Source organism: Numenius arquata, chromosome 15 (assembly GCF_964106895.1).
Source record: "Numenius arquata chromosome 15, bNumArq3.hap1.1, whole genome shotgun sequence".
In the NCBI taxonomy this organism is placed as follows: Eukaryota; Metazoa; Chordata; class Aves; order Charadriiformes; family Scolopacidae; genus Numenius; species Numenius arquata.
This window is the reverse complement of record NC_133590.1, coordinates 8,199,005-8,221,499: the sequence shown is the minus strand read 5'-3', so window position 1 is coordinate 8,221,499 and position 22,495 is coordinate 8,199,005. Positions and strand designations below refer to the sequence as shown.

The window sequence follows — 22,495 nt, the reverse complement described above, 5'->3', positions numbered from 1 at the left end:
GTATTCTGTAGGTATGTGGAGTGTAGGCCTTGTGTTGTACATCTGCAGAGAGTAAATTTCACTTCCACAGCATTATGTGTATTTCCTTTTTTTCTGTCACATCAGCTGTTTGTGTATTAAAACATGGGTGAAGATTGGTAGTTATTTAATTTTTATTTTGTAGAATGCTTATTATGCTGCCTATGAGGAGGGAAAATCGTGGTACTCGGGAACCATCCCAGATCCTGAGATAGTCAGGATAACACAAGCACAGAAGACCCTGAGTGATGTAAGTTGGCTGATGTTCCAAATAGCTTTATTTTCATGGGATAGCATATTCTGAAGACTTACCAGTGCATCAAAGCCAACCTTTGGTGAGATGTTACTAAAGGAGAGACTGACATGTTTACTTTGGTCAATAACAATATTTAACTATGATTAAAGTCGCATAACAAAGCTATTACCCATCCTAGAAATCATACATTTATATATTTATGTAATTGAGAAACACTTCAACTACTGACCAATGATATCTGATTATATCCTGATGTAGCAGGCACTGGTGTTTCCCTCAGTAGAGCAGAACTCATGATGGAAAACCTGTCTTATTTTCCGTAGAGTAGACTTTTCATTGACTGTATTTCCATGACTGATGAAAATCACTTCTGAATTTTTACAGCTTGTCTATGCCCATACAATGGGTTAGTGATTCAACATAGCCAATTAACAGTGGATAATTTATATGAATGGAGAATGTTTTCTGTTGTATGTAGGAAATATTTCTACCTAACAAACGTATAAGGCATAAATTCTTTAATTTGTTTACTTTTAAATAAAGTTATACATACTTTTAGCAATCAGGCATTAAAAGAGGAATCACATTAAACTACAGTGGGTTCTTCTGTAACAATAAAACAGAAAATGTTCATTTTGTAGTTTCAATATACAGAAGAATATGAGCCGCGGAGAGGCAAAGGCAGCTTTCCCGCTATGATCACTCCAGGTTATCAGGTTGCTAAGAGAGCAAGCCAACTAAGCAGTAATGTAAGTCACAGTTTTTTTCAATTGTAATTCTGAATTCTTCTGAATTTGGAGAATCCTGGGTTTAGGCCAGGCACTTCAGACAGTAGGTTCTATGATGGATATTTGTTGTACTGTTAATTCTACAAAGTGAGAAAATAATGTGCTGCAGGAAACAGGGTTAACAAGCTACTTGGCTTGGGAAGACAATCATATAGGATAAATGGCAATATAGATATTTCCTGAAAGATGTCACAACTTTTTCTGTAATTTATCACAACCTGAAAGAAATCGTGAATCACTCTAAAATGTTAATTTAATTTGTTACCTTTACTTTCACTTTATGGCTTTATTAATCTGTTTATTCATATCTGATGTTTTTTGCTTTCTTTATTATTTCAAATTAAATCCATAATATTGAATAAAAATACTGTAATACTGAATTTAATTCATAGACAAGCTACTTTAAATATATGCACTGAAAATTGCTTATTAATAAAAATAACAATTCAACTGAGAAAGATCTAGTAAAAATAAATCCTGTGGAAATGATTTTAAAGTATTGCGTTGTTCTCTGCAAACACTGTCTGCATTGTCATTGCAGTATGGTCTTACCGTTTGGGGCCATTAATGACTATTCTCATAATATTTAAATCAAATGTTTTGACTCACATAAATCTAGTATAATTTGAAAATTTGATTATCTGGGTCCGTTTCTGTCTGCTTCTGGCATCCACTTTAAGGAAATTGGGCCTTAAGTATACTGATAGCGTTGACTGTACAGTGGGGAGTGTCCTGACTGCTGTTGCTCATTTTCTTTTGGAAGTCTTCTGATAGAAAATGCATATTTGCTGCTTATTGTTTGTAATATGTATTTTATATGTTTTCTCCCTCAGGTAGAATATAAGCGGGGACATGAAGAGAGAGTTTCGAAGTTCACCTCTGTTGTAGACACTCCAGATATACTTCATGCAAAGGCTGGAGGACAGCTTTCAAGTGATGTAAGTAAAACAAAATAGGTTGACCTGGTTTTGACTCCGTGAGTGACTCTTAGGACATTTATAAATCATTTAAAAATGTGAACCTAAAGAAAAGTAAAAAATCAAAATATTTAATGCTTCCAGTTATAAAGACCGTATTCAGTTTTAGGCCATTTTAGGGACTAGCTGGCTGTCAGAACTGAAGGCAGAGAACTAGTCTGTTCTATACGCAGCAATTGGGTGCCACACACAGTAAAGGAGGAAGCTACCTGACTCTAATATAAATTCTTAAACAACTGTGATCCATCCTATACCCTGAATGAGACAGAGGTCCCACATAAGATAACATGATCATGTAGTTAAAGACTACGTTGTAAAGATTCAGACTTCATAGTTATCTTCCTTTTGGCAGATGACAGTAATCGAACCCCTGACTTTGCAACTTTAAGAATCGATTATGTGTGCAGTCAAGATACATTTAACCTAATTAATCCTGAACTGTCTTGGATTTTTACAGTTGAAATACACAGAAGACTTTGAAGAACGGAAAGGGAAAGGCAGCTTCCCTGCTATGATCACTCCAGCTTATCAAATAGCCAAGAGAGCAAATGAATTAGCCAGTGATGTAAGTGTCCAAAGCAAAGTCCATTTTGGGGAAGAAAAGAGTACATTCTTGCACAAGTTTTGGATTAAAATGTTTACCAGCAGAAATTCCATGAGCATTGTGGAGTTATGCTAGCAGTGGACTTCATACATAGATTTTCAAGTGATTGTCTTTTGCAGGGACAAAGTTGAGTTTTGTGCACAAAGAGAAAATAAGACATTTTATTTGTGAATCAACACTGTGGAGTTTTGTGGGCAAAAGCAACCCTTTTACCCAGCCTCCTGTTGCATAGAACCGAGAAGGAAGACAATAAGGAGTCAGCTGGAGGTCTTTGATTTCTTTCTGCCCAACCCACTATGAATTAGAGGGGCTGAAGTGCTGCTCTGATTTACACAGCCACAATATTTCTGGGTGACCTTGTATCAGGGGAGGGCTGTGTTTGCAGAGCTTTGCTGTGACTTTCCATGCTCCCAGTGGGTTCCTGCGGTTCATTCTTCTATTTCTTCTTTTGTGCTGTTGCAGGATGAGGCTTTTATGAACGCAAGAAACTAGCTTCTTGAATAGCAATTATATATATAAAGTATATACACACACAAATAAATACATGCATACATTTGACATAGGTATAGATTTATAAATATAACTTTCTATTCTACTCATTTTACTCTCCTTACTGTTGTGGGGTTTTTTTAACTCAGTTGGTGTACTGATCTTTATTGGCTTTCTTTTCCTCTCCAAACATAGCAAAACCACATCACCCCTCTGTTGTTTAAAAAGCATTGTAAAAGGACATCAGTATTGCTTCAAACTGTACAGTTAATTATGTTTTGTCTTTGGAGGCTGAAAGGAAAGCTCTTTTTGTTGGAGAAGATAACATATTGTGCTAACTCAATGGAATTGAATTTAAAATATTATTAAGAGTCACTGAAGAAAATAGGAAGAGATCTGTAATTTTGAAGGCAAAAGCAGCTGACTAAAACATTTAAATGTTTTTGTTTGCCTTTGATCTGTGGAAAACTTCATTTATGTGAGCAAACACAGCTGGTGATTAAAGGGCAGGATCAGGTCATAGGTGCTATTTTGACTTCAGCAAAAGTAGTGCAAATCTTGGTCTAAACTTGAAGGTTGATTGTCTAAAATTCCCTTGATCATTGAGGAGATCAGCATCTTTCAGAAACAAGCCCATTTATTAATGGCATTCAGATGACCCTGTGGTAAAAAAAAATGCTCTGTGGTAACCGTGAATTTACATTACAATCAGTTCTGTTTTTTTAACCTGCTAGAACATCAGGGATTAGCCACTGATGAGCAGGGGGTACTGAACACGCTGAACTAATGGTCTGGGTTGAAATGGCAAGTCCCATGTTCCTAGTGCATTATTAAAAAGTACAATACTATTTTTGTTTTTATATCTTCAAGTGGCATATTTGACTTCTGTAGATCAGTGGCCATGGGAATGTTGGCAATCTTTTATTGTCAACATGTGCATGTTGTTGATTATTATTTATTATGCAGCATCTGTGTACCAGACTAAACTCATCCAGATGATTCTTTTCCTTTTCTTTTTTCCTGTTAGGTAAAGTATCATCAAAGATATGAAAAAGAGATCAAGGGAAAAGCAAGCCATACAGCTGGAACAGATGTTACTTTTGCAAGAGAAAATGTAGATCAATGTGGCCAGGTATGCAACATCCAAGAGATACCCGTGCTGATGTTGATCATTAATATGGCTGATTGCTCAGGACTTTAGAAACTGCAGTAAGGCCTATTTTCACTTTGTATAAGAAAGCAAGGTTTCAAAGGGAAAAATGGTGTGCAACAGCACCGTGCTCTGAATGTGTAATATATCTGGAATTGCCACTTACAGGATGAGACTACAAGGTCCATGCACTGTTGCTGCATGATCCTTATGGTAGTATCATTCCAAAAGGTAAGCCTTACCCTGGCAAACTTTATCTGGGTGCATATATGAACTATACATTTCTATTGGGGTGTTGTTAGATATCACACTGACGTGTTTACTTGTGGAAACTTTCCCAATCCATGAGAAAGAAAATGTAAATTCAGTTAGGTGAAAAAGTGAAAGGGCTGTGAAATGGTAGAAAATGAGTAGATAAAGTGTCTTTTTCCTTCCGGTATTTTTAGAAATCTTAGGGGCTTTGCAGCTCTAAATATATGCAAGTGGCACGGCTGATCATACACGATCTCTTAGATTTCAGCTTTTCTACTAAAGTGGCATTGTAGGCTAGACAAGTTGTAGTTCTGCATTTGTGGAACCAAATAGGCTTTAGTTCTGTTTTGGTCTGTGGTATTAATTTTGCTTTTATTTAATTGTTAAGGGAATGCAATTATTTTTCTGGTCTCCCAAAATGCATCCAAAGTTCTATTCTAATTAAGTTAGGGAAATAGTACAGTTAAATAGAATTGAATACAGCCAAAGGGAATTTAAAAGGAATTGAATAGTGGTTTTGTATAAACAAAACTGTATGTTTAGTCTTTGGCTTTTCATCCTAGCTCCTCATGAGACCCATATACTTTGGAGAAATGAAGGAACAGGGAATATATTGTCCTAAGACATTTGGGAGTTTTATGTTCCTTCGCTTCTTCTGTCCAAACCTACATCTTGTAATGTGTGAAAAGCAAACCATCCTTGAATAATATGAGTCTAGAATATGTAGCATTGAAGCCTTCAATTAGTTTCTGTCTTTTGAACTACTACAAGTTTTAGTAAGAATAAACAAATAAAATGAATTTGAAAAAGTGCTAATTGCATTTTCAAGCATTGGAATGCTGCTATCTTTATAATTAATTTAAGTTTTTTTTTCTTTGAAAGTATCTTTGAAACTTCAGTCACAGACTTCAAATTTAATTTGAGTTTTAATCTTCATAGATTGTATTCTGATATTTTTATTCAAATAAAATAGAGGCACTGAAATTAATGGAGCTTTCTGAGTGAAGCAAGAGTGACTTAACATGGGTAAATGCATTAGATTTCTAAATGTTGAGATCATGAGGGTACATCATACAGATCTCTATATAACATAAGACAATTTAAAGAATCTTACTGTAAAATTCCTGTGTGCTGAACACCTGTTTTGTTCATGTTTAAAAAACCCTAGAAGTGGCTAAAATTAATTATCTGGAACTTTGAAAATACTGTTTTGTAGTATGAGCAATATTAGATACAATATAAAAATGTATTTGAGAAAGCAGAAAAAGAAAATGATGTTAGTCTGAAGAAGTCAGACTCATGAATGGCATTTTAAAAAACTAACTCAGCAGATTAGTCAAGGATATTTTTTATGTTCTGTGCCTGTTTATAGAGTAATTTAGATGCAATAACTATAATTACATTATATTGTTCACAAACTTATGATATGACATATCATCATGTGTCACTGATGGTGCACAAAATGATGTACAATGGATTGTTTTGCATTTGAGAAGTCACAAGAGAAATACCCCAAATATTTATAGTCCTTTCTATCTGTGCTCTCTGTGACATTCTTGACGTGCCACACATTCTTTTTTCACTTAAACTGGCTCTTTACTACAAAGGATTTACAAAATATTACAGAGAAGACACATTACACCATATCTTACATGTTTGTATACTTACTCTATTCTCCCCAGATCTTGCCATAGAAAGCTTTGGCATGGTCATTGTCTATTACTATTTTTAAAAAAGCTCCAGTGTTTTGTTACCAAATTATCAAAAGTCTTTTAAAATTGTCAAACTTTTACACATAAACTTATTTATAGATAGACTTAAGAGCATTAATCCTGCAAGAATTTTTTTTTTTTAATCAAGCAAATGGAATTTTGTGATTTTGTTCCCTTAGGAGTTTATCAGTTTAATGAAGCAGAAATATCTAGATATTAATGAATCCCTTCACAGTATATCACTACACTAGAATAATATTATTTTTGGTCAGTTATGATGTGAGAAATGGCCATGGAGAGATCAAGAGACTTCTGTCACTTCACAGAGGAAGGTTGACCATACGCCACACTTGGACAGTTTAAGCAAATCTCCTGGCTGCCCAAACCATTAGATTTTTTTACAGTTTTCCAGGGAAACATATACTGACAAAGAGAGGGGCTAGCAGATATCATCTCTGTAAGAGTTGAGATGAGATTAGGAGGATGTATATCATTGTATACTTGCATGCTATCTTGACCACAGCTAATTGCTATCTAAATTTGTCTTGCAATGCAACACAAGTAGTATTACAGGCACAGTTTATTTAATGGGTGATTTTATTCTTACAGTTGGTCATTTTATTCTCTTTATCATTAAAAAAAAATAATGAAATGAAGCAATGAACTTTCCTACTAACAAGGACTATGGGGCTTTGTGAAATCACCCAGGGCCCCACCTGCTCATATACAATGAGTAAACACTCTGAATTTTTTTTAGGATTATATGGATGAGTACGAAGAACGCAGAGGGAAAGGAAGCTTTCCTGCTATGATCACTCCAGCTTATCAAAATGCCAAGAAAGCAAATGAATTGGCAAGTGATGTAAGTATGAAACCTGAATCAATACAATTCATAAACAATTAAAACCAGCAGTTTGTCAGAGCAGTGCCTGGGAGGAGAATGCTAAAATTACACTTGAGAAGTAAACAACAATGACATTTCACTGCATTGCTGGGAAGTGGATGGCTCAGGGGATTAATAATATCCATTAATAGAAGGGGACACAGCTCCAACTTCCATGAGGGAGGAGATGGATGTAGCAACTAATGGGGATCCCTACTGTTAGGTTAACCCTCCTGGCATATCTGCACCTGTATTATTAATGAAACCTTCAACTGCCTTAATCATCCTGTGGACTACTGTGGTATTCCCAGTAGCGAATAAATGGAGGATGAATGAGCTGAACTGGTTTTGATATTTTGATGTATCATGCCTCTAGCACAAAGCAAGTCATATGGAGGAAAAGATACCATAAAGTACAACATTGTCACTTTGCAACACTCAGCTTATTTCTAGGCTGTGGGTTTTTCGTTTTTGGGTGGCAAGCTAAAGAATTGGCAAAAAAGGTGGTGATGTTCGATACTTGCTTGCAGCCCACTGATTATAGAGGCTCAGTCCTATTTGAGGAGATGGTTTCCAGTAGTGACAAAAAATGGGTCACTCTGTAGGTCACTACCCTGTGGCTGCTGTGAAAGGTTCCTGCAAGTCACAACCTTTGTAGAGTGGACACCTGTCCTCCACGGGGCCATCTGAGCTGATGGGCTCAGTTTGTTTTCTGAGGAGCTTACAGATGGTTGAGTCTTTCAGCTTGTACTAGCCTGGACTAGACACTAGCAGTAAACTAGAGTGAAAGGGTCAGTCATGCTCTGTTGCTTGAGCTTATGACTGAGAGATTATAAAAAACTTGAAACCTTCTGAGACCAATCCCTATTTTGGTGTCAAACTCATTGATCCCCTGTTTAAACATGGAATATTTAACCTTTCCAGATAAAGATGGCAGTTTCGTAATTTTTCAAAGTGCTGATGGTCAACAGTTTCCTTATTAATTTATAATACCTGGAGCAAGGAGAAGTGTTGGTACATGGCAGTAACCTTAACATACTAGAGTACTTATGATCTTCAAGGTCCCTTCCAACTCTAACCATTCTATGATTAGAATGATCATTAGCCTATGATTCTATATCAAGCTGCTTCATATCTTTATCTTATTTCAATTTGATTTGGTAGAGAAATATACTTGTCTTAAAACATTATAAATGCAAAAATATATAGCTTTCTCAAAAAGCTGCTTTCCACAAAAGGAAAGGTTTGCAGAGCACTTGTTGGCTATCTTTAATACTCTGACTAGAAGTCTAAAATTAAAGTACTGAGAATTAACTTCAGTAATAAAAGAGCACACAAGCTCCAACCAGTCACTAGCCAAGAATCTGTTAGTTATCTGTTCAGGCTATGAACAACAACCAGTGCTGTTCAATCTATGTAAAACTGAATTTAAAAAAAATGCTGCCTAGTGGAGTGGCTTAGCAGGGATTGTTAGGGCTCTGCTTTTATTTGTGATTTATTTCAGGAAGTAACAGCTTGCAGTGTTTCAAGTTAGCAAGTTCTATTTGCTTATCAAAGCACGAATAGGAAAAATCTTAACCCTATTCATGAAGCCAGTCTAAATAGCAATAATGAAAATGCAGACATCTATTTTATAATTTTCCCTACTTCTTTTCAGATAAAATACAAGAAAGATCTTTCCAAGATGAAAGGTGCAGCTCACTTTCACTCCCTAACAGCTGAAGACAACTTAGTCCTTAAACAAGCCCAAAGTGTTAACAGGCTTGTCAGTGAGGTAAGGGGTTGAATCGATCTGTTAACAAGTTTGAGAGCAGCTCGTACAAACATGTGTGATGGGTAAGGACTACAAATATAAAAAGCTGTTGTTCTTATTGCCCTGTATGATGATCTGTGTGTAGCACTGGAACTGGAGAGAAAGGTATGGGAGTAGATCTTCGGGTGCTGTTATTTGACACTTCCAATGATCTGTATGAAAGTGTGGGAAATTAACCCTAGAAGAGTAATTCTAATTCTGTCCAGATGAAGAAGAGAAATCTAACCCCCTGCCCTGAGTTGTCCTGCTAATGTGCTATGAAGTTATAACCATAAATGCTTTAGGATGACTTGGGCATGTACATTAGAGTGTTTCAAAGAAGGTTCTACTGATAATTAAAATATAACACCAACAGAGCCAAAATTTGTACCATTCTATTAATGCAGATTTCTGTTTTCTTCCATCATGTGAAAGCCTGTGAGTTACTGATAATGCATTCTTCTTCTGCTTGCCAAGGGAAGATTGCTAGGGAATTCTCAGTAGATTCTGAATTATTAATTTATTTATAGTGTCATATCAGTTATAAAGCTATTAATAAATGTGAGTTTCTAGAGCTTCCCCATGGCAGTTTAAAAACTTATACTCTTGAGATGTCAAAGTATAAAACCTTCAATAATGAAAAACCCCTGGAAATAGGACTGGAAGGGGCCTCCTGGGCCAATGATTCCTGGCTCCTGCTGTTTCGGCACAGTATCACATAATCCTCCTCTTCTAATTTCTAGCCTACATTTATTCCTATCCACTTTATTAGTATTGTGTTTTGAGCCAACATTGCCCTTTAGTTTAAAAAGTTCTTCTTCCTGCATGATTACCTTCTGAGATGTGTACAAGCGGCTATCATTTTCTCTGCCTTTGTTTACCTAGACTAAGCAAGCCAAATTCTTCTCGTCTCTCGCAGTCTTTCATTGCAGCTGTTACAGGCTGAGTGCATGTTCCTTAAACAGGAGTAACTGTGAGAGTACATAAGTTCTTGATGAGGTCTTGCTGGAACCTGGTACATGGCACGCACGCTTCCCGGTGCCTGCTCAAAGGTCTCCTCTTGCTTCTGCTTTGGACTGTATTTGCCTTTCTCATGGCTGCGTTACTTTGGCATCTGGCCATCTTACTGTGGTCAGCCTACACATGAACAGTTTTCTCTTTCTTAGCCTTTGCAGGTGATGAGCTCTTGTAGCTTAAATTTTGATGGCTAGTCCCCACGTATTTTAACCTCTACATTGCTGAATTTTGTCCCATTCCTATTACCCCTTTTAATATCACCCCCAACATTTCTACTTCAGAGCAAAAGTACTTAATGAAAACATTAAACCAATTCTGTATTTAAAATTACTCTGAAGAATTCTGCTTGTAAACTTCCCCCTGTTCAATCCTTCCTGTTGAAAAGCACCCATTGCTTTTTCTGCTTTCATTTGCTCCACGCTCACCTCAAAATACCTTTGTAGATCCTTGTTTGTTTGATAATTTTCCCCATGGCACTGTCTCATAGGTCCAAATGGACGAAAGTGATTGCATTTCTTTTGCCTATGAAATGTGAACTGAGTATATGAAAAGCATCTTCATATTAGTTTTCATCATATGCCATCTGATGAAAGCCATGTATCAAAATTGCTGAACAATGGGTCTGGCAAATAAAAAGTGTGGGGGAGAACTTGACAGTGAAGGTTAAGGTTTCACCATATCTTTCCTTTGTGCATTTTTGTCGCTAAGGTGGAGTATAAGAAGGATCTTGGAAACAACAGAGGCTATAGCATGAACTACTGTGAGACTCCGCAATTCAAGAATGTGAGCAAGATCTCAAAATTCACCAGTGATGTAAGTTTTCAGTATGTAGTTTGTGGCTTGCTTAGCCTGGTAGCCGCTGGAATCGCAAGTCATCTGTGTATGTATTTAAGATAAGCGTGCGCTTGGAATCTGATTATAACTGATTTTAACCCATGTCTGTACAGCACGTGCCCTAGTCTGTTCTGATGGATAGCTGGGGCTCATTTTATGTAGGATTATGAAAAGAACTATTATGATGTATGAAAGAGAGGTTACTTAGAGTGGACTGCTAATCTAGACAAGTAGCTGTCAGCTGTTACTGTTACCTATCATAATTATTATTTATTTCATTGCATATATCCATTTTGTGACTGGATAAGTAGGCAGAAGATCCTTTAACAGAGTTAATGTCAGAGGAACATGTTTACTGTGTGAAAGTAATCAATATTAATAATTCTACTGCTTGTATCTCATGATATGGAAATATAATTTATCTTTATACTGCTTGCTATCATTCCGTGAAATCCAGGAGAGGTAAATCTCTTGCCATACAGACGAGATGGTAGAGTGGTTAATTTATCTTGTTGTTGAATTCCCTACTCTGGGCTTGGTGAAAGCTGCACCTAAACAGTCCAGTTTTGGTAGATGATTATGTGTTCATTTGTTTATGTGCAAATAACTCTTCCCTGCAACTTCATTCTAATATTTATATCTGATGAAATAATATGCAGCAATAGAATGCGGAGGTATCTCCTTTATGTGGCATTCAGGTGATCTGAATAATATGTAAATGACATCTTTTAAAATGGGAAACTCATAGAGGGTTTTAGTTTTTATTTTTTTAAGCACCAAAGTTGTCATGAATTTCTGAAGTAAGGAAACGGTAGTAGACCACAGCTGTAATAATTTATCTCACTGCTATAACATATGGAAACTCATAGAAAACCTAAATATATTTTCTCAGAGTATTTTTTCTTTTTTTTGTACAGCTTAAATACAAAGAAACCTACCAGAACGAGATGAAAGGCCATTACATAGGTATTGGCATGGACAAGCGAATGCTACATGCCATGAAAGTTGGCAGCCTGGCAAGCAATGTAAGTCTTTTTTAATCACACTTGTATGGGTTTTGCTTTCTTGTTTGTAAGTTTTTCCAGAGTTAAGTTGATAGAAAACTTTAGATCATATTGTACTGGGGATCTGAGGGATAAATATGTTGAGAAGAGGGGAAATTCTGGAGACCCTTTTGTACTGATTTATAGCTTACTGTGTGGAAGAAGTTAAAATAAGCAAATTCAGTGATCTGGCAACATACTGACTCCCTTTGAGATCAGTAGGATGCTGAAGGTTGCTTGCCACCACCCCCAGGGTCAGACTTTTGCTGAAAAAACAGCCTTTAATGAAGATTTCTGGATTCCAATTTAATTTACTGGGTTAGTCAAGAAGCTATTTTGTTACATACCATTCCTTCAAGTACATTATTTACAAATCTGTAAGAAGCTTGAGAACTAAGCAGAAAGATAAAAGAGATGTGTCATAGGTGGAAGTTAAGTTAATGCTCCCACTGTTGGCATTGGATTAATTGAGGAGCTGAAAAAGAATCAATTAGTGGCTAAACTATGCAAATAATTTCATTTTCTTTGTCACTCATGACATTGAACTTACTTTGTTTCCTGCATTTAATATTAATATTATTGTTTCTCCTTTCCTCTTGACTGATAATTATTCAAACAAATGACAGCTTAAAAAAAAAGAATGATTTTTTTTTTTTTTTGTTCTCCCTGTATTTCAGATAGCCTATAAATCTGATTACAAACATGACGGTGTTGACTACAATTACCCAGCTACTCTCACTCCTTCATATCAGACAACAAGGAAGTTGGTCCCTTTGAAAGATGTAAATAATTTTATGGATTTTTTTTTTCCTATGACTTGCATGGCTCATCATCTCTCTGTGGAAAGATTGTGGTAGATTGCTTGTGTCAAATGATGATTTAATCATGGGAGAAAACAGCCAGTGATAACAAAAAGCAAAAAAGTGCAGGGAGTCAAGAAGGCTCAGGGGAATGGAAAGTGCTGCCACCTCCTGTCACTGGCTTCAGTTCAGCACGGATTGTACGGTGATGTGGAATGAGTGAGTTCTGCCCCATCCCTAGTCTGTGTTGCAAAACCTCTCACCATCCTGGGCAGCTTCAACAGCAGCATCAAGCACTGAAAGAACAGGGAGACTTAAATAGGCTTCTCATCCTTTGGGAATTCCCTGAAGATAGGTGTTCACCTTTGAAGGGGAACTAATTGGTTACATAAACTTCCTTATGCCTGTGGTCCATGTGAGAGAGGTGCCCTCCGTGCTTGGGGTTGAGCTACTGATGGAACAATGTGAAGAAATTTGTGTACAGCTGTGGTTACGTGTGCTCTACAGATAAATGAAGGACATCAGATGGTAGAGGATACCATTCTTTCACCTCTCGCAAGTGTTAAAGGCTTGATTGATCTCATCTACCTTTGGGAACTTAACTTGTGCCTTAGTTAGGAGCACAGTCACCAGGCAGTATTTATAAAATCAACAGGAAGAGAGCAGCACCTCTGCAGGGCATTTCTGACTACCTAAGATGTAGATAACCTGTCTTTCCATTGAGATTGCAAGAAACCAGGCGTAAGATGCTTTAGAGAGGCCATTAGCATTATACGAGATTTATCTGGGCCTAAATACCTCTTCCAAGAAAAAGATTTTAGCGTGAAGAGGTAGAATTGAGAACCCTTATGTTTTTGAGAAAGTACTTGATATACCTTGACTGTGAGATGTGCTATTGCCTCTTGAGCAGTAATTTCAGCTTTGTCTTTGAAAAAGCTTAAAAAACATTCACTGTTTGATTGCTTAGCGTGTGAGACAGTTGTATTCTTAAAAGAGTTCAAAGTAAGCACAAATTTGTGTCCAAAATGTATGAATTAGTTCTATCAACTCTAAACGTTTCAGCGCTACCTGTGGCTCTACAATTCATAGGCAGCATCTGGTTTTGGAGCATCTAGTGGCCTCTAGAGTAAATCTAGTGGCCACAGAGACTCGGTTGCACTAGTCATGACCATCATCCAGTAGTTTGAATCAGTCCCAGGGTTCGTCTGCTCACTGCTAACCACACGCTTACCTTGAACTCTTTCAGAATACAACCCTCTCACACACTAGGTAATCACAAGTGGCAATAAAGACAGAGTTTCGGTTAGAAAGAAATGATCCCTTACTGTGGAAGTAAAATTCTCTCTGTAAAGAAGTAAACACACTGTTTTAAAGTGATCACTTTAGACTTGTGAGAAAATTCAGGCCTTTTTTCCCAGTTTTTGTGATTCTGGCAGAAAGAATGAAGTTTATGGGAGGGTACCTGAGATAAGAGAGGCCACATTAAAATGGTTTCAGTAACTCAAAGTCTCTAGAAATATACTCCACTTTACTGGGAAAAAAAAAACAAACCAACACGTGTTCTTAAGAAACTAGTTTTAAGCAATGTGCAATGTTTGCAAACTGATGATTAACTACAGTGAATATTAATTAATGCCTACAGAGAATAATGACTGTGTCCTGCAATGTAGCACTGAGTCCTTTGGCAGTAACAGTTTTGAAAGAAAGCTTCTCCATGATTTATCTTGCGTGATTTTGGGATTCAATATATTAATTTCGTAGCTTATTATTCCTGCTACCATGATAATGTGGTAATTTTGGAATTTAGGAATTTAGAATTAGGAATTTAGTGGGCTCCAATACTATCAATGGCTGACATTTAAATGACTTTTTTTGTACCATAAATATATATGTTTCCTCTCTCATCATCTACACAAGACTCTTACCACACAGGGAAATTCTGTAAGTAATTTAATTATTACTTTAAAACTCAGTAAAACTAAAATGTAAGAAATTTCATTTGCTCAGCACAGCATTGCGATGGGCAGACCTCTTAATAGACAGTTACAATGTTCCTTTATAGAAATAATCTGATAAACATAAAAAAAGGCTGAGTGATGGTTAAGGATATCCATTTTATAGGAATGCTTTGGGCACCAGCTGAAACTGCATCTTTTTAAGAATTGATGGTTTTGAGGGGAAGGAGTTATAAGTGAAATTCATTTTAAAGTGGGATAAAACCTGTGACCTCAGAGTAGGAAATTTTCAGAGCATTAATTCAGATCTCATCCAAGAGATCCTGGCGGTTTTCCTCACCTCAACTTATTATGGTTTAAGTAAAGATTTATCCAGAGTATTAACTAACAAAATTTTGTCTACTTAATCTCTCATTTTCCAGTCTGAATGTTTCTTCCTTTATTAAATCTTTTTTTTATTATTTTAATTTATATTAGGTAAACTACAGGCAAAGCATAGACAAGCTGAAGTACAGCTCTGTTGCCAGCACTCCACAAATGGCTCAAGCCAAAATAAATGCGCAGCAGCTCAGTGATGTAAGTTTTGTCATCATTAGCTATCATTGTTAATTAGAATTATGAGATAATTTTATTTCATAGCATTTGTAGCACTTCACTGTTTTTGTTGTTGATTGTTCAACAGCAGATTTACAACCAAAACAAGAATACAAACTGAATGAAATAACTTCCAAAAATGTGGAAAACATACCAGTAGATTTCATGTTTTCCTCATTTTAAAGAATTGTATTAGTGTGCTTTTTTAGACATTTATCTTCTGTGTATTTATTAATGCATGTTTTGTTAATCAGATATTTTCTACTTTTAGGCAATCAGTAACTATTCTATTTATATAATAATTTTTCTACTTCCTAGTACCTAGGTAAAAGTTATAATCGCTTTATTGCCCTTATACTTATGTCAGCCATACCTAGGAGTGTATCTATAACATATGGCACTAATAGCCTGAAATTCAACAGTCAATCAGTGTAATGGTCATATTTTTAGTGAGTTAAAAATAACTGAGTTTCTTGTTGACTTTTTCAATATATGGCAGTTGAACTACCGAGCGGAGTACGAGAAGACAAAAACAAATTACACTCTACCTCAGGACGTACCTCAGTTAGTCAAGGCAAAAGCCAATGCTGAGCTATACAGTGAGGTGAGTCAAGCGATGTGGAAGTATTGGTATTCATTTTAATTGAGAGAAATTAATGTGAAGATCCTGACACTGCTTCTGAAATCATTTAACATTTATCATCGGTCTTTACTAAATAGTATGAGGTATGGTAACCCGAATGGGTAGGGTTACAATCTCAAGTACGGTGAAACTGCTGGACGTTTTTTTAAAGACCTTTTCAAATTATTTGAATTTGTTTAGTAAATCAGTGTTCACTTCACAAAATTAACTGCTTCTGAGGTGGTATTTGTGTGAAGAACCAACATTTGCACAGTCTTAATAATTCACAGCTCACTGAACTCAATGGAAAGAAACCCAGTGACTTCAGCGAGCTTGGATCAAGCCCACTGTTGCTGCCATTCGTAATTCACAATAGGTAGAGATTTACTTAGAGACCTGGGTGTGAAAATCAAGCACTTGCAGGAAAAGTTTAATTTATTTATTTTTTTTAAAGTACTTTTCAAGCTTCCATTGTTGTAGATGGTTTTGGAGGAAAAAAAGCCCAACAGGACAAATAAATGCAAAACCAGAAAAACCTCCAGACTTATTACTGGTGTGACTGTTGTTTTTGAGCCAGTTTCATAATTTTTCATGGTTTTGAGTTGGCATTACTGCAAGTTTTTCCTGGGATATCTATACCTTGTGTTCTTTCCCTAAGTTTCATTTGAGTTACCTCGGTGGAGTGCTGTGGACCAGCACTTTGTGGCTCTCATGTGTTGGGATGCACCCTCGTTGTTAGATATAACCACACAAAAAGCCAAATACAGAAATAGAGGTTTCCTGGGTACTTCATTAGGTGCATGCATAGTAGGCATGAAGGCATACTTGATCCTGCTCTAACAGAATTTCAAGTGGAACCTTGAAATAGAGCTTAAACAACTAGTACTTTAACTTCTATTAACTTTCAGAAGTTAAGCATGTGAATCTCATGCATTTCATCTGCGTTTGTCATATTGTGTGGCTCATGAGTGTGCTTTTGAAGCAAATCTCCTGATCATAAGGGTTGCTTCACTGAGCTTTGCTTCACTTTGTGGGGTGGTCTGAGAGCACATGAGCTGGATTCCTTTTGAATGAAGCCAAACTGAAAGATGCTCTCCAGCAGCTCACATAAAAAAACTGCAGCTACAAATAGGCATTCAGTGCATGGGACCTGACTAGCTCTAGTTTGGCAGGGAGGGGGAAGAAAAATCCTGAAATGAGTGGTGTGGTGTCTGATTCTGAGCACCAGCTGTTCCACCCTACAGATCAGCTCCCATTGATCTACAGTATTTGCGTATGCAGACATAACCACAGTCACTTTTGAAAAGCCTTCCCTCCCCCATGCCTGTTTAAAATCGAGAGCTATTGGTGCATGTTCTGGGATTTAAAGTGCCTGTAAACGCCAAGAATAAAATTCTTGACTCAATCCTGGCCAATTAATTAGCACAAAATGATAATGAACTCTGACTTAAGAAGGTTCCAGTTTACGGACTGAGCATATTTATAGTTCTATTTTGCTCTTAGTTATTTTCATGTTAATTTGAAAATCTTGTGTGTTTATGTGTTAGTGACATGTTGCTGTCTTTTCTTTCTCAGATTAAGTACAAAGAAGGCTGGGAGAAGAGTAAGGGTCGGGGCTTTGAAATGAAACTTGATTCTCTGCCTTTACTTGCCGCCAAAGCTTCAAGGGATCTTGCCAGTGATGTATGTTGTATTTAATTACCTAGGAATTATTCTTCATATAAGTTGCTATAGCACAGGGAAATAAAGCTTAGCTCACTTCACCTGGATTTTAAAGTCCTGCGTTTGGCTGTTCATCTTTCTCAATGGCTGATGAACAGTTGGAAACTTTTTCAGACTCTGCTATGAAATTTCACTCTCTGAAAATTATTTTTTTAAATACAAGTGTACAAAAGGAAGCAAATTTTGCAAGATAACAATGACTCTTTAAGGTCTCTTCCATCTGTAACCATTCCATGATTCTGTAAGAACCAAATAATTTAGCTAATCAGAAGACTTTAAATTTATAAGCATATCCACCTCTGAGAAACGAGCCTTAAAGAATGAGGTTAAAGACAACATAAATGAAACCAACCGGGCACCTTTTGGAATTTCTGAGAAAATCTGGGAAATCTGAAGTGACAAAGTGAGACTCAGACTAAGCCCTTGTAAATTTTGACCATCCAAATCCCCAGTCAAAAACATTTTTCTTATCTTGTGGGTAATTGGAAATGTTCTTTGACTTAAACTATTTTTTTTCACAGGTTAAATACAAAGAAGAATATGAAAAAACAAAAGGAAAAGCAACTGGAACCAAAGATTCAAGACTCTTGCACTCTCTGCAGGTGGCCAAGATGAGTAGTGAGGTAAATTATTTATTTCTTTCACTTAAAAGGTGTTTTTCATAATTATTAAACTTACAGCAACAACATGTGATCTGCCACTCTTACTGCTTTCACTAGAAGAAATTCTTGGAAGCATTTAACAAAAATTGGTTTCCTTTCTCAGTCTGTTAATCTGCAATGATTGCACAGTATTTTTGTTCTCATAGGGAATTTTGGGTTGATGGTCCTTATTTTGGGGCAGGAAAATAACATCCTATTAAAACCCCAATATAAACACTTCTACATAAAACTTTCAAGCAGATAAAAGTATGTCAAAGGTAAGATGTACTGTAATAGAGAAGATGTCTCTAGAGTCTGCAAAAGTTATCCTTCCGTCTGTTTTGCTCATCCCTGGTAGGAACTGATTTCTACATGTGTTTTTTGCTTAATCTGCATAAGGATCCAAACAAGAGTAGAGAATTAAGATAGTTTTGGCTTTGCAATACACTGATACAGACAACTTATTTTCATTCCTTCTATTTCTAGATTGCGTACAAAAAAGGTTTTGAGGAGAGTAAGACCCAATTCCACCTGCCTATGGATATGGTAAACCTGAGACACGCTAAGAAAGCCCAGGCGCTTGCTAGTGACCTAGACTATAGAAAGAGACTCCACGAATACACCGTGGTTCCAGAAGACATGAAGACCAAATGGGCAAAGAAGGCCTATGGTCTTCAGAGTGATGTAAGATGATATATACTCAGCTTAACTGTTACAAGCAGTAAAAGTGTTTATAAACTTCTTCAGTTTGACGTTATTTCTTATTTCATATGGACAGTGCTTGATTTGCACTCTGAGTTTTCAGAATGTCTTTGAAATGTCTTTGAAACTGGAAAGTGTGCACGTGTTCACATGCAAACATTGCATCTGCGTTCCCCATGCCAATAAGTGTCATTTTCCTCTACAGCTTCGATATAGGGCAGATCTGACGTGGATGAAAGGAGCTGGGTGTATCACAGAAGGAAGTCTTAATATACAACAAGCCAAAAAGGCAGGAGATTTGGTCAGTGAGGTAAGCAAAGTGCTCAGGCTTCTGTCTGTTGGTTATTCAAATGCTTATGCACACTTACTCCGCTACATTATGGGGAATCAGTAAGAAATTCCTAATTCAGAAAATCTGAGAAATGGAGGAACTGATGGACATTGCTTAGGTATTATACAGTTTAGGAAATCCTGGGTTAGAGGTTAAAAATATGTGTTCCCATTATATGATTATTAATTTCTGTCAAGTTTGTGGAGAAGTCCCTATAATTGTGCTTCCACCTCTTTTCATTCACCTGCCCATTTTGCAGAGTAGCATTGAAAAGAATCAGAAATTCCTATAGTACATGAAGTGCATAGAGTTTTAAGGAACAGTGCTGAAAAATTAGACATTTGTTAGCCATGTTGGAAATTTCTTTGCTCTTTGGCAAATAAGGGCTGCGACTTTACTGGCAACTTCAACTTGTGGTGCCTTTCTTTGCTTTCCCTTGATTAATTCACAGTTTCACACTGCCATTAACCTTATGGAAGTACACTTCCTCAGCTGCTTAGCTATGGTTGAGTTGTCTCACTAATGCTAGGAAAACTAGAGGACAGAGAAAAGAATAAATTAGGAGAGGTTTTGACAAGAAGGATAAAATCCCACTTAGTGCTGGAGGAAGGAACAGAAGCCAGCTAGTTACTGGAGATCACACTCTCTGATACCTTGGGTCTCTGACATCCTCTCACTGCTCCTGCAAGGGGAAAAAATACATCTTAGAAACAAAAGAGGAGCAGCTACTCTCAGATCCAGTGTCTTGCTAGAGATAGACTGACATCTGCTGCTGTGGTATGCTGTAGTAATAATCATTTCCACAAATATTTAATTCATAATGATCTACCTTTTCATTCCAGTGCTGTGTAAGGCCAAGAGATGGCTGACAGTCACTTAAACTGGCGACTGGTGGATATTATTTTAGAGATCTTTATTGCCATACAGAGCCTGGCATTTTGTCGTTTCTTTGCAAAATGTCACTACTTTGTGTTCCATGCAATGTGACAAAACATGCTGTTTTTAATCTGCCTCCCTCCCTTCCAGGTTCCTAAAATAAAGCGATGAGCACCTCTTTGAAGTGCTGCATGCTTGTTTAACTTCTATTTTGTGTTCCCCTAGCAGAGACACAGTGTAAACTGATCTGTTCACCCATCAGTTCAAACAGAAGGATTTCTCTCCTGAAATGCTAGATAATGAAAAAATGCATTGACACTCTTGCTAGGTGGAATGCCCCACTTCGTGGCTGAACTGTTAGAATAAGAATTCGACTAAAGTATACAGGAAGTGTTTGCTTGGGCTGCCCTATCATACTGTGGTCTTGAAATAGGGTGCTGCATTTCCTTGTACTGTCTCAAAGATAAAAAGAGACACTTAGCTTGCTCTTAAATAAGTGATGCAAAAGACTCAGGCAGAGACATTGATTCAGAACAGGCCTGATCCAAAGCCTGATGAAGTCAATGGAAGTTTTCCGTTCACTTTGGTGTGTTTCAGAGGAAAACCAAAAAATAACATGGAATGAAAGTAAGGGCAGTCTTATTTACCAAACTAGAAATGTTAGACTCTGTGCAAATTTGTCAGTTCAAATAGATTTTATAGAAGTACTGGTACCAGAGAATGAATGGAGCATGATGTTTTTTCACGCATCCAAGGCCTGAGCCTTGTGGAGGGCTCTCATAGATGTTGCTCCCAGGAGGGCTTGACTGCAGTGTCTATGCTGAGCTCTGCTTTGAAAAGAACTGGGAGATGGTGGGGAAGATTTTGAATTTAAGTTACTTTCAGGACACTGAAACTGCCTGTTGTAATTTAATTGATAATTGAGAAATATCTTAATAATTTAAAATTATCTCAGTAACATATGTTCGGTAATTTGAACAGCACGTGCGTGTGCTTGAGAAGTCTCATGTAAGAAAATGAGATGGTACCTGTGTAGCTTGTGAGCTCTCTTGGGTCCTGACTTAAGTTATACACAGTTTGTGAAGGACACTCTTGTTGGTGTGCAACCAAGATCTTGTAAAATATGTAGCTAGTACATCTGGCACCAAAGAGTATCCCTGCTTGCAGTGTCAGCAACAAGGCATTTGGCATAGTCTTGCACTACCCTCCTTGCCACTGGGGTCCTCCCAGTAGAAAATACGAGCACTGGGTAGTATTTGGAAGCTTATTTTGTTGATACCTGTGCTAAAACTCTCTGGGGAATTTACAACGTACTTTTGGCTCTATCAGTCATGTACTTTTTGAAAGCACTACGTTTTGGGGGGAAGGTGTATATTGTGGAAAATTTTGTGTAACCTGCTTTAATTTGATGTAGAAAAAATACAGACAGAAGGCTGATGCTCTGAAGTTCACCAGTGTGGCTGACAGTTCTCAGATCAAGCATGCCAAGAAGTGCCAGGAACTGCAAAGTGATGTGAGTCCTTGACTGAATGAATTTTTCTCTTTGCAAGTAGTTTACTCATAATGTGGTGATGCCTGAGATATGTGCATTGAGGTGGTGGTGGAAGAGAACCTAGTCATGAAATCTTTCGATATATAAAATTTCTTGACATTTATTTCTGAGGGGTTTTATTTGTTTACTTGATGAATTCTCTCATTGAATTCTCTGAACTAGAATGACAACAACAAAAATCAAACCCCAATGGGAATGGAAATATGCAAGTGAGGCTTCTCATAAATGATGTCAAAGGCCAGAAAGAAAGAGGGGGATGTCTCTGCAAGACAGTCTGGGCGATAAACTTGTAGGTTGTGCAAGCTGGATTCAAGCATGACTGAAATGCACTCATGAGAGGACATCTGAGTCTTCCTGAGACAGTATTATCATCTGCACAAAATTTGGTTATCCATGAGGTAGTAAAAGTAGGGAAGCAAGCTGGAGGGATTAATCAAATTTGGCAAAAAAACAGTCATGATGCTGAAGACGGTAACTCACCAAATTAACCTTAACAAATCCTTGAATATTTCGGATGGTTTAATTAGTATTCCTTTAACATTAACCACAGACATCTGCTTGTTAACCATGCTTTGCTTTTTGCGGACAGGTTGCCTACAGGTCAGGAAAAGAGCAGTTTCTTCATCAGTACACCATCAGCAAAGATGATCCTGTCTTCACACTGGCCAAAGCGAATGCTGCCAACATCAGTGAGGTACTGTGTGAGACAGAGGTTTGGGTTCCCTCACTCCTGTGAATGGTTACAGCTGCTGTTGAAATGTTTGTTCTGTAGGTAAAAGTTAGGTTCCTTCTCTGAGAAGGTTCAAATGTTTTAGATGTAAAAACTTTGTATCTAAATTTAATTACCTGCTCTCAAATATGAGTCACATCTGCTGTTCTGAAGAC

The 22,495-nt window shown here is 37.1% G+C and overlaps 1 protein-coding gene across 1 annotated transcript in view; it reads left to right on the top strand.

Moving 5' to 3' along the window:
• NRAP (nebulin related anchoring protein) overlaps positions 1 to 22,495 on the top strand; it is a 53,803-nt gene that overhangs the window by 5,238 nt on the left and 26,070 nt on the right. Inside the window, exons 5-22 of the mRNA XM_074159183.1 lie at positions 164 to 268; positions 916 to 1,023; positions 1,896 to 2,000; positions 2,497 to 2,604; positions 4,160 to 4,264; positions 7,004 to 7,108; positions 8,787 to 8,903; positions 10,647 to 10,751; positions 11,690 to 11,797; positions 12,493 to 12,597; positions 15,048 to 15,146; positions 15,664 to 15,768; positions 17,362 to 17,469; positions 18,030 to 18,131; positions 18,636 to 18,833; positions 19,057 to 19,161; positions 21,473 to 21,571; positions 22,200 to 22,304. Of these exons, the coding sequence (XP_074015284.1) occupies positions 164 to 268; positions 916 to 1,023; positions 1,896 to 2,000; positions 2,497 to 2,604; positions 4,160 to 4,264; positions 7,004 to 7,108; positions 8,787 to 8,903; positions 10,647 to 10,751; positions 11,690 to 11,797; positions 12,493 to 12,597; positions 15,048 to 15,146; positions 15,664 to 15,768; positions 17,362 to 17,469; positions 18,030 to 18,131; positions 18,636 to 18,833; positions 19,057 to 19,161; positions 21,473 to 21,571; positions 22,200 to 22,304 (1,992 nt within the window). The remainder of the gene's footprint in view (positions 1 to 163; positions 269 to 915; positions 1,024 to 1,895; positions 2,001 to 2,496; positions 2,605 to 4,159; positions 4,265 to 7,003; positions 7,109 to 8,786; positions 8,904 to 10,646; positions 10,752 to 11,689; positions 11,798 to 12,492; positions 12,598 to 15,047; positions 15,147 to 15,663; positions 15,769 to 17,361; positions 17,470 to 18,029; positions 18,132 to 18,635; positions 18,834 to 19,056; positions 19,162 to 21,472; positions 21,572 to 22,199; positions 22,305 to 22,495) is intronic.